This window comes from Triticum aestivum, chromosome 3B (assembly GCF_018294505.1).
Source record: "Triticum aestivum cultivar Chinese Spring chromosome 3B, IWGSC CS RefSeq v2.1, whole genome shotgun sequence".
In the NCBI taxonomy this organism is placed as follows: domain Eukaryota; kingdom Viridiplantae; phylum Streptophyta; class Magnoliopsida; order Poales; family Poaceae; genus Triticum; species Triticum aestivum.
Genome location: NC_057801.1, coordinates 603,059,954 through 603,072,690, shown reverse-complemented (window position 1 = coordinate 603,072,690; position 12,737 = coordinate 603,059,954). Strand labels below are relative to the sequence as shown.

General features: G+C 43.5%; 1 protein-coding gene across 2 annotated transcripts in view; it reads right to left on the bottom strand.

The window, feature by feature from the left end:
* Nucleotides 1-2,493, bottom strand: part of LOC123071214 (ubiquitin-conjugating enzyme E2-17 kDa) — a 5,643-nt gene extending 3,150 nt beyond the window's left edge. The window contains exons 1-2 of one of the 2 annotated variants that reach the window (XM_044494730.1): nt 2,329-2,493; nt 1,086-1,118 (exon numbers count right to left, since the gene is read on the bottom strand). In XM_044494730.1, the coding sequence (XP_044350665.1) occupies nt 1,086-1,118; nt 2,329-2,493 (198 nt within the window). Of the gene's footprint in view, nt 1-105; nt 330-1,085; nt 1,119-2,328 lie in introns of those variants that run through there. The other variant, XM_044494731.1, reaches the window with a different exon arrangement.
* Nucleotides 2,494-12,737: the final 10,244 nt, after the last annotated feature.

Here is a 12,737-nt window from a genome sequence, read left to right as displayed (position 1 = left end):
AGACAGATCGGGATCGGACCCCGGCGTTACTGGCGCCGATCTGACGGAATCGAAGGAGGGGCGGCGAGGGGGAAAGGCGGGAGGGATCGGGGGCGGAGGTGCTACCTTTTCTTCGCGGCGGCCACGAGAGGTCGGGATGGAGAGAGAGGCCCTCGCTCCTTTTCCGCTCGGGGTCTTTGCTCCCTCTGTTTTTGTTGGGTGCGCGCACCCGATGCACGGCGTTATATTTTCCTTTCCTGAAATAATTACGGGATGGAAATCTAGCAGAGGACGAGGCGTTCGGAATACTTCTCCTGTGTGAAGGCGATGTCGACACAGTGAGTGCCGAACGGGGAATTTCAGTGGTCCAAGTTACGAACGGGTCAAATTATTCAACTGTATGGAACCTTACCGGTGCATCACATAAATATAGTTAGATTCTTCCGCCTCTTTCTTTTTTCTCCAGTAATATCACAATTTATGTACTACCACTTCCGTCTCGAATTATTTGTAACGTGTTTAGACACATCCACCGATGTATTTAGACAAAACTCAAACAAGTGTACTACTTAGGCCCCGTTCGGAGCGTGTCCAGCTCCCAGCTTCATCCGCTCCACGCAGGAGCAGGCCCGAACGGCACAGCTCCGAGAAGCTGGCTTCGTGGAGCAGGGCATCCCCGCAGTGCAAGAATTAGCTAGACGAGTCTAGCTTCCAAAAATCGAAGGAGAAGAAGTTGGACAATATTACCTAATATGCCACCGCCAAGTGAGCTCCAGGCAGCGTACCGGTTCATTTTCTCTCGCTACAACCCCGAACGAAGCGTTTTCTCTCGCTACAGCCGCCAAGTCGCTGTTGAACGCTCGTTGGGCTCCCGCGAGAAGTCAGCTCGTTAGGCTCCCGCGAGAAGTTGGCCCGTTTCGAAAGCTGGAGAGCTTCCGAACAATTTCTCTTCGATTTTTGGGAGCTAGGCTCGTCCGGCTTCTAATTCTTGCACTGCGGGGATGCTCTGCTCCACGAAGCCGCTTCTGGGAGCTGTGCCGTTCGGGCCTGCTCCTGCGCGGAGCGGATGAAGCTGGGAGCTGGACACGTTCCGAACGGGGCCTTACTTTCTTCATCCGGACCGACTTGTCGTTGAAATTCTACGTTCTGCGACAAGTAATTTCGAACGGAGGAGTACTTACAAAAGTTTTTGTCACGCAACAGGCTTCGTCCAAATTTATGCACGTTCCTTTTTCTCTATTCATTATAATTTTTTCCTCATAATTTATATTTTGGAGGTAATATTATTTGTCCATCAGATGAAAAAATGCGGATCTTGAAGCACTGAAAACTGCTACATCAAGCGTTCGCACCTGTCGTTGGGAGCGAGCCTCGCGCGAACGATTCCATCGCATAGAAGCTTATCCATCCATCTCCCTCGCCACTCCACAGCCCCCACCACTCTCACGCCCTCCCCATCTCCATCCAACTCAACCACGAACGGCGCACGCGGGATCGTGCAGCTACCGGCGGCGAGGCCAGGATGTCGTGGTTCCGGGAACAGGGCGGCGTACCCTGCAGCCACCAGTCTGTGTCGCACAGCGCGTGGGGAAGCACTGTCGGCCTGCGTCAGCCACGCGACCAGGAGCACGAGGGGCCACGACGGCCGTGCATGAAGGGGAATCTCGTCGTTGTGGTCGTCCTGATACGGGACGCCTCGGAAACGATCCTTCACGGTGGCAAAGAACTCACAAGGAGCAGCAACTATCTCTCTCAAATAGCAAGGAGCAAGAGGAAACACTCTCAAATATATTGCAGCGGATAACTAGCTTGGGTTACAAGGATGCAACCCAAATCATGAAACTTGTGAACCTAAGAAGAATCACAAGAGAGAACCACAAGGATCCTATATGAATTGAGGACAGGCCATCCAATCCACACACACGAGCTAACACTCAACGATACTAGTGCTCACAACACAACACAACCTCACCGGCTATCTGCAAACATAAACTTATAAATCTCATCCCCCTTCACATGGAACAGTTGGGGAGTACTTATACTAGAAGCACCTACTAGTTAGGTGTGAAAACAACTCAAAATAAAGGGTAAATTCATGAGCCCCAAACTGTAGCAGGAGCAAACTTGTTGAGCCTCACGCTGTAATTAATTCCTGGACAGCTTGCATGGAAACTTGCACAACTTTTGTCTCAAGGCCTCAAATGATGCACCGTTTTTTTGAATGAAAGCTAACTTAAAAGACCATCTTTTCCAGCCTCTAAAATGTGTTATACCCTTCTAGAATTAATTAGGTTTAGGTGGGAAGTTGCAACTGGAAATCTGATGTGTTATTTCTCCGAAAATAGGCACCAGAAGCTTCCCCACTAAGATAATGGTTTTGCCCATGTCCTCCTTTGGCTGCTCTAATGGTTTAACATTTGTGCTAGCATGAACCTCAATCTTTGATGCCTTGGTCATGATCTGGTCCACATCACATCCGCTCTGTCGACACGCGTGGACGAGCACTGACGCCATGTCGGCCACGCGAGCAGAAGCACTAGGGGCTGCAGCATCTACACATGGAGAAGCACCTCCCTATCGCAGCCGCCCGCTTGGTCGACACACGTGGACGAGCCCCTGGCGCTGCTGCTCCTGTGGCCAAAGAGCCCAAAATAAAAAAGTGAGGAAAGAGAGAAGGGGCAATGCTACTATCCCTTTTCCACACTTGTGCTTCAAAGTAGCATCAAGATCTTCATGATAGAGAGTCTCTTATTTTGTCACTTTCGTATACTAGTGGGAATTTTACATTATAGAACTTGGCTTGTATATTCCAATGACGGGCTTCCTCAAATTGCCCTAGGTCTTCGTGAGCAGGCAAGTTGGATGCACACCCACTTAGTTTCTTTTGAGCCTTCATACACATATAGCTCTAGTTCATCTGTTGCATGGCAATCCCTGCTCACTCACATTGATATCTATTGATGGGCATCTCCATAGCCCATTGATACGCCTAGTTGATGTGAGACCGTCTTCTTCTTTTTGTCTTCTCCACGACCACCATATTCTATTCCACCTATAGTGCTATATCCACGGCTCACGCTCATGTATTGCGTGGAAGTTGAAAAAGGTTGAGAACATCAAAAGTATGAAATAATTGCTTGGCTTGTCATCGGGGTTGTGCATGATTTAATACTTTGTGTGATGAAGATGGAGTATAGCCAGACTATATGATTTTGTAGGGATAACTTTCTTTGGCCATGTTATTTTGAGAAGATATGATTGCTTTGTTAGTATGTTTGAAGTATTATTGTTTTTATGTCAATATTAACTTTTGTTTTGAATCTTATGGATCTAAATATTCATGCCACAATAAAGAAATTACATGGATAAATATGTTAGGTAGCATCCCACATCAAAAATTCTGTTTTTATCATTTACCTACTCGAGGACGAGCAGGAATTAAGCTTGGGGATGCTTGATACGTCTCCAATGTATCTATAATTTTTATTGTTCCATACAATTATATTATGTGTTTTGGATGTTTTATATGCATTAATATGCTATTTTATATTGTTTTTTAGACTAACCTATTAACCTAGAGCCCAGTGTCAGTTTTTGTTCTTTTCTTGTTTTTGAGTTTTACAGACAAGGAATATCAAATGGAGTCCAAACGGAATAAAACATTCGTGATGATTTTTCTTGGACCAGAAGACACCTAGGAGACTTGGAGAGGAGGTTAGAAGACCTACGAGCAGACGACAAGCCATAGGGGCCCTCTAACCCTAATCTACATCAACCTTATTTCCCATTCAATGATGCGTGAGTAGTTTACCTCCGACCTATGGGTCCATAGCCAGTAGCTAGGTGACTTCTTCTCTCTCTTTGATCTCTAATGCAAAGTTCTCCTCGATGTTCTTGGAGATCTATCCGATGTAATCTTCTTTTGCGGTGTGTTTGTCGAGATCGGATGAATTGTGGATTTATGATAAGATTATCTATGAATATTATTTGAATTTTCTCTGAATTCTTATATGCATGATTTGATATCTTTGTATTTCTCTTCGAATTATCGGTTTGGTTTGGCCAACTAGATTGGTATTTCTTGCAATGGGAGAGGTGCTTAGTTTTCGGTTCAATCTTGTGTGATGTCGCCTAGTGACAAAGTAGGGGTAGCGGGACACGTATTGTATTGTTGCCATCAAGGATAAAAAGATGGGGTTCTCATCATATTGCTTGAGTTTATCCCTCTAGCTACATCATGTCGTCTTACTTAATGTGTTACTCTGTTCTCTTGAACTTAATACTCTAGATGCAGGCAGGAGTCGATTGATGTGTGGAGTAATAGCAGTAGATGCAGAATCGTTTTGGTCTACTTGACATAGATGTGATGCCTATATTCATAATCATTGCCTTGGATATCGTCATAACTTTGCACTTTTCTATCAATTTCTCAATAGTAATTTGTTCACTCACCCTATTATTTTCCTTCAAGAGAGAAGCCTCTAGTGAAACCTATGGCCCCCGGGTCTATTTTCCATCATATATTTTCATATCTATAAACCAAAAAACCCCAAAATACCTTGCTGCAATTTATTTACTTTTATTTTGTTTTACGTTTTAGTAATCTTTTATATCTATCTCTATCAGATCTCACCATTGCAAATGACCGTGAAGGGATTGACAACCCCTTTATCGCGTTGGGTGCAAGTGTTTGATTGTTTTGTGCGGGTGCATAGATTGGAGACTTGCTTGCACATCCTACTGGATTGATACCTTGGTTCTCTAACTGAGGGAAATACTTATCTCTACTTTGCTGCATCACCGTTTCCTCTTCAAGGGAAAACCAACGCAAGCTCAAGAAGTAGCATTACTAAAGTCGAGTCGGCTCGCAAAGTACCCGTGAGTGATTCACGAATGTGGGGGCTGAAGGGGCAGGTGGTTCCATCCAGGTTGTGGTGGACCTGGGTTCCCGATCCCCCCCTAAGTGATACCTTGTGGTGGAGCGACAGGGCAGGTCTAGACTACCCAAGAGAGTGGTGGGCCTGGTCAATGGTTGTTGTCCGCGGTTATTTCATAATAACACGCCTAACGAGTTCTGGATATTTGATCTGAGTTTGTTGTTGGCCATATACGCACTAACCGCCACGTGGGACAAGATATAGGCAACCAACATCGTAGTATCAGCCAAAGCTTTCCAGACGATAGCGACTTAGCGGCGCACACCCGGTGGTCCACATAAAGCAACCACCTTGTAGTGTAGGTTGCCAGGACTGACCTCGGCCGCGTACGCAACATGCAGGAGTGCAACAGGCGATGGGCCCAAGACCCCTGCGCGCTTAGGATGTAGACCGGCGTGCTAGCCTCTCTGTTGAGCCTAGGTAGGGTTGCGGCGTGTTTATCTTCCGAGGCTGGGTATGACCCAGGAAAGTATGCCCGGCCAAAGTGATCGAACGTGTTGGGGAGTGTGGTGCACCCCTGCAGGGAAGTTTATTTATTCGAATAGCCATGTCTGTGGTAACAGGACGACTTGGAGTTGTATTCCGACCTCTGACAACAAGAACCAGATACTTAATGAAACACACCCCTTACAAGTTCCAGATACAACTCCGTGATCGCTCTTCCACAGGGCGACGAGGAGAGGATCGTCGGGTAGGTTTTATGTTATACGATGATACTTGATACATGAAGGAAATATGCCCTAGAGCCAATAATAAAGTTGTTATTTATTTTTCCTTAATTATATCATGATAAATGTTTATTATACATGCTAGAATTGTATTAACCGGAAACTTAGTACATGTGTGGATACATAGACAAAACAAAGTGTCCCTAGTTTGCCTCTACTTGACTAGTTCGTTAATGAAAGATGGTTATGTTTCCTGACCATAGACATGTGTTGTCATTTGATGAACAGGATCACATCATTAGAGAATGACGTGATGGACAAGTCCCATCAGTTAGCTTAGCATAATGGTCATTAAGTTTTATTGCTATTGCTTTCTTCATGACTTATACATGTTCCTCTGACTATGAGATTATGCAACTCCCGAATACCGGAGGAACACCTTGTGTGCTATCAAACGTCACAACATAACTGGGTGATTATAAAGATGCTCTAAAGGTGTCTCCGAAGGTGTTTGTTGAGTTGGCATAGATCAAGATTAGGATTTGTCACTCCTGTATCAGAAAGGTATCTCTGGGCCCTCTCGGTAGTGCTCATCACAATAAGCCTTGCAAGCAATGTGACTAATGAATTAGTTACGGGATGATGCATTACGGAACGAGTAAAGAGACTTGCTGGTAACGAGATTGAACTAGGTATGAAGATACCAACGATTGAATCTTGGGCAAGTAACATACCGATGACAAAGGGAACAACGTATGTTGTTATACGGTTTGACCGATAAAGATCTTCGTAGAATATGTAGGAACCAATATGAGCATCCAGGTTCCGCTGTCGGTTATTGATCGGAGATGTGTCTCGATCATGTCTACATAGTTCTCAAACTCGTAGGATCCGCATGCTTAACGTTCGATGACGATTTGTATTATGAGTTATGTGTTTTGGTGACCGAAGTTTGTTCGGAGTCGCGGATGAGATCGCGGACATGACGAGGAGTCTCAAAATGGTCGAGAGGTAAAGATTGATATATTAGAAGGTTACATTCGGATACCGGAATGGTTTCGGGAAGTTTCGGAGTACCGGGAGGTTAACGCCCCCCCCCGGGAGAGTAATAGGCCAACACGGGCATTAATGGAGGAGAGAGGGCCGGCCATAGGAGGTGGCGCCCCCACCCTTGCCAATCCGAATTGGACAAGGGGTGGGGGGGGGCACCCCCCACCTTGCCAATCCGAATTGGACAAGGGGTGGGGGGCGGCGCCCCCCCCCCTTTCCTTCTCCTACTCCCTCTCCTTTCCCCCTTTGCTACTCCGGAAAAAACGAAAAAGTGGGCGGGGGGGGCAAATCCTACCAGGAGTGGAGTCCTAGTAGGACCCCCCCTCCATCGTGCGCCCCCTGGTGGCCAGCCACCTCCCCCTCCTTTATATACGGGGGCAGGGGGCACCCTAAAGACACACAACATTGTCTTAGCCATGTGCAGTGCCCCCACCACCGTTTACTCCTCCGATAGTATCATCGTAGTGCTTAGGCGAAGCCCCGCTTGGATCACATCATCAACACCGTCATCACGCTGTCGTGCTGACGAAACTCTCCCTTGACCCTCTGCTAGATCAAGATTTTGAGGGACGTCATCGATCCGAACGTGTGCTGAACTCGGAGGTGCCGTACGTTCAGTGCTAGATCGGTTGGATCATGAAGAAGTTCGACTACATCAACCACATTAACATAACACTTCCGCTTTCGGTCTACGAGGGTACGTGGACGCACTCTCCCCCTCTCGTTGCTATGCATCTCCTAGATAGATCTTGCGTGATCGTAGGAATTTTTTTGAAATTGCATGCTACATTCCCCATCAATGGTATCAGAGTCAGGTCTGTGCGTAGATGATATGCACGAGTAGAACACAAAGAGTTGTGGGCAATAATAGTCATACTGCTCACCAACGTCTTACTTTGATTCAGCGGTATTGTTGGATGAAGCGCCCCGGACCAATATTACATGACCACGTTCATGAGACCGGTTCTACCGACGTGCTTTGCACATAGGTGGCTGGCGGGTGTTTGTTTCTCCAACTTTTGTTGAATCGAGTTTGACTATGGCCGGTCCTTGTTGAAGGTTAAAACAACACACTTGACGAAAAATCATTGTGGTTTTGATGCGTATGTAAGAACGGTTCTTGCTAGAAGCCCATAGCAGCCACGTAAAACTTGCAACAACAAAGTAGAGGACGTCTAACTTGTTTTTGCAGGGCATGTTGTGATGTGATATGGTCAATACATGATGTGATATAAATTGTTGTATGAGATGATCATGTTTTGTAACAAGTTATCAGCAACTAGCAGGAGCCATATGGTTGTCGCTTTATTGTATGAAATGAAATCGCCATGCAAAGTAGAGATAGTCATAGAAGCAATAGTTGGCGAGACGACAACGATGCTATGCTGGAGATCAAGGTGTAAAGCTGGTGACAATGGAGATCATGACGGTTCTTTAGAGATGGAGATCAAAGGCACAAGATGATGATGGCCATATCATGTCACATATTTTGATTGCATGTGATGTTTATCTTTATGCACCTTATTTTGCTTAATACGACGGTAGCATTATAAGATGATCCCTTACTAAAATTTCAAGGTATAAGTGTTCTCCCTGAGTATGCACCATTGTGAAAGTTCTTCGTGCTGAGACACCACGTGAGGATCGGGTGTGATAAGCTCTACGTTCAAATACAACGGGTGCAAGCCAGATTTGCACACGCGGAATACTCGGGCTAAACATGACGAGCCTAGCATATACAAATATGACCTCGGAACACTAGAGACCGAAAGGTCGAACGTGAATCATATAGTGGATATGATCAACATAGAGATGTTCACCATTGATGACTACTCCACCTCACGTGATGATCAGACATGGTTTAGTTGATTTGGATCACGTATCATTTAGATGACTTGAGGGATGTCTATCTAAGTGGGAGTTCTTAAGTAACATGATTAATTGAACTTTAATTTATCATGAACTTAGTCCTGATAGTAGATCAATAGCTCGCGTTGTAGCTTCCCTATGTTTTCTGATATGTTCCTAGAGAAAACTAAGTTGAAAGATGATAGTAGCAATGATGCGGACTGGGTCCATGATCTGAGGATTATCCTCATTGCTGCACAGAAAAATTATGTTCTTGATGCACCGCTAGGTGACAGACCTATTGCCGGAGCAGATGCAGACGTTATGAACGTTTGGCTAGCTCAATATGATGACTACTTGATAGTTTAGTGCACCATGCTTTCCGGCTTAGAACCGAGACTTCAAAAACATTTTGAACGCCATAGAACATATGAGATGTTCCAAGAGCTGAAATTAGTATTTTAGACTCATGCCCGTGTCGAGAGGTATGAGACCTCTGACTAGTACTTCGCCTAAAAGATGGAGTAGAATAGCTCAGCTAGTGAGCATGTGCTCAGAATGTCTGGGTACTACAATCGCTTGAATCAAGTGGGAGTTAATCTTATAGATAAGATAGTGATTGATAGAGTTCTCTAGTCACCTTCACCAAGTTACTGGAACTTCGTGATGAACTATAATATGCAAGGGATGACGAAAGCGATTCCCGAGCTCTTCGTGATGCTGAAATCGATGAAGGTAGAAATCAAGAAAAAGCAACAAGAGTTGATGATTAAACAAGATCACTAGTTTCAATAAAAGGGCAATGGGAAAGAAAGGGAACTTCAGGAAGAATGGCAAAGCAAGTTTTCACTCCCGTGAAGAAGCCCAAAGCTAGACCTAAGCCTGAAACTGAGTGCTTCTACTGCAATGGAAATGGTCACTGGAAGCAGAACTACCCCAAATATTTTGTGGATAAGAAGGATGGCAAAGTGAACAAAGGTATATTTGATATACATGTTATTGATGTGTACCTTAATAGTGCTTGTAGTAACCCCTGGGTATTTGATACTTGTTCGGTTGCTAAGATTAGTAACTCGAAACAGGAGTTGCAGAATAAATAGAGACTAGTTGAGGGTGAAGTGACGATGTGTGTTGGAAGTGTTTCCAAGATTGATATGATCATTATCGCACACTCCCTATACTTTCGGGATTAGTGTTGAATCTAAATAAATGTTATTTGGTGTTTGCGTTGAGCATAAATATGATTAGATCATGTTTATTGCAATACAGTTATTCATTTAAGACAGAGAATAATTGTTAATCTATTTACATGAATAAAACCTTCTATGGTCATACACCCAATGTTGATGGTTTATTGAATCTCGATCGTGGTAATACACATATTCATAATATTGATGCCAAAAGATGCAAAAGTTGATAATGATAGTGCAACTTATTCGTGGCACTGCCGTTTGGGCCATATCGGTGTAAAGCGCATGAAGAAACTCCATAAAGATGGACTTTTGGAATCACTTGATTATGAATCATTTGATACTTGCGAACCGTGCCTTTTGGGAAAAATGACTAAAACTCCATTATCCGGAACAATGGAACGAGCTAGTGACTTATTGGAAATAATACATACTGATGTAGGCGGTCCAATGAGTGTTGATGCTCGTGGCGGGTATCATTGTTTTCTGACCTTCACAGATGATTTGAGCAGATATGGGTATATCTACTTAATGAAACACAAGTCTGAAACTTTTGAAAAGTTTAAAGAATTTCAGAGTGAAGTGGAGAGTCATCGTAACAACAAAATAAAGTTTCTACGGTCTGATCGTGGAGGAGAATATTTGAGTTACGAGTTTGGCCTTCATTTAAAACAATGTGGAATAGTTTCACGGCTCACGCCACCAGGAACACCACAGCGTAATGGTGTGTCCAAACGTCGTAACCGCACTTTATTAGATATGGTGCGATCTATGATGTATCTTACCAATTTACCACTATCGTTTTGGGGTTATGCATTAGAGATAGCTGCATTCACTTTAAACAGGGCACCGTCAAAGTCCGTTGAGACGACACCGTATGAACTGTTGTTTGGTAGCAAACCGAAGCTGTCATTTCTTAAAGTTTGGGGATGCGATGCTTATGTCAAAAGGCTTCAACCTGATAAGCTCGAACCCAAATCGGAGAAATGTATCTTCATAGGATACCCTAAGGAAACAATTGAGTACACCTTCTACCACAAGTCTGAAGGCAAGTTTTTTTGTTGCTAAGAACGGAACCTTTCTAGATAAGGAATTTTGCTCGAAAGAAGTGAGTGGGAGGAAAGTAGAACTTTATGAGGTAATTGTACCTCCTCTCAATTTGGAAATTTGCTCATCTGAGAAATCTGTTCCCATGATGCCTACACCAACTAGAGCGGAAGCTAATGATAAAGGTCATGAAACTACAGATCAATTTGCTACAGAACCTCATAGGTCAAATAGAGAACAATCTGCACGAGAGTGGTATGGTAATCCTGTTCTAGAGTTCATGTTACTTGACCATGATGAACCTACGAACTATGAAGAAGCTATGATGAGCCCAGATTCCGACAGATGGCTTGAGGCCATGAAATCTGAGATAGGATCCATGTATGAGAACAAAGTGTGGACTTTGGTGGACTTGCCCGATGATCTGCAAGCCATTTAGAATAAATGGATCTTCAAGAGGAAGACGAACGCTAATGGTAGTGTTACTATCTACAAAGCTCGACTTGTCGCAAAAAGGTTTTTGACAAGTTCAAGGTGTTGACTACAATGAGATTTTCTCAATCGTAGCGATGCTTAAGTCCGTCTGAATCATGTTAGCAATTGCCATATTTTATGAAATCTGGCAAATGGATGTCAAAACTGCATTCCTTAAATGGATATCCCTAAGAAGAGTTGTATATGATGCAACCAGAAGGTTTTGTCGATCCTAAAGGTACTAACAAAGTGTACAAGCTCCAGCGATCCATCAATGGACCAGTGCAAGCATCTCGGAGTTGGAATATACACTTTGATGAGTTGATCAAAGCATATAGTTTTATATAGACTTACGGTGAAGCCTGTATTTACAAGAAAGTGAGTGGGAGCACTACAACCTTTCTCATAAGTATATGTGAATGACATATTGTTGATCGGAAATGATGTAGAATTTTCTGGAAAGCATAAAGGAGAGTTTGAAAGGAGTTTTTCAAAGGAAGACCTCGGTGAAGCTGCTTACATATTGGGCATCAAGATCTATAGAGATAGATCAAGATGCTTGATAAGATTTTTCAATGAGTACATACCTTGACAAGATTTTGAAAGAGTTCAAAATGGATCAGCCATAGGTTCTATAAAGTACGCTATGCTGTGTACCAGACCTATATGTGTACCTTGTCCTGAGCTTTGCAAGGGGGTACAATAGTGATCCAGGAGTGGATCACTGGACATCGGTCAAAGATTATTCCTTAGTTACCTAAGAGGACTAAGGAAATATTTCTCGGTTATGGAAGTGATAAAGAGTTCGTCGTAAAGAGTTACGTCGATGCAAGCTTTTACACCAATCTGGATGACTTTGAGTCTCAATCTGGATACATATTGAAAGCGGAGCAATTGGCTAAAGTAGCTCCATGCAAAGCACTATAGACATAGAAAATTTGCAAAATACATACAACTTTGAATGTGGCAGACCCGTTGACTAAACTTCTCTCACAAGCAAAACATGATCACACCTTAGTACTCTTTGGGTGTTAATCACGTAGTGATGTGAACTAGATTATTGACTCTAGTAAACCCTTTTGGGTGTTGGTCACATGGCGATGTGAACTATGGGTGTTAATCATATACAGATCTGAACTATTGGCATTAAATCACATGGCGATGTGAACTAGATTATTGACTCTAGTGCAAGTGGGAGACTGAAGGAAATGTGCCTTGGAGGCAATAATAAAGTTATTATTTATATTTCCTTATATCATGATAAATGTTTATTATTCATGCTAGAATTGTATTAACCGAAAACTTAGTACATTTATGGATACATAGACAAAACAAAGTGTCCCTAGTATGCCTCTACTTGACTACACTACAAAAAAATACACTTCCGTGATGATACGTGTTTGTCACAGTAGGTCGCGTTTTTTGTCATGCATGTACATCCATGACGATTTTATGACAGAATCAAGATAGTCATACCTGTGCTGTCGTAGAAGTGTTCCATGACATTACCAAAATTATCATCACGGAAGTGTCCACTTCCATGA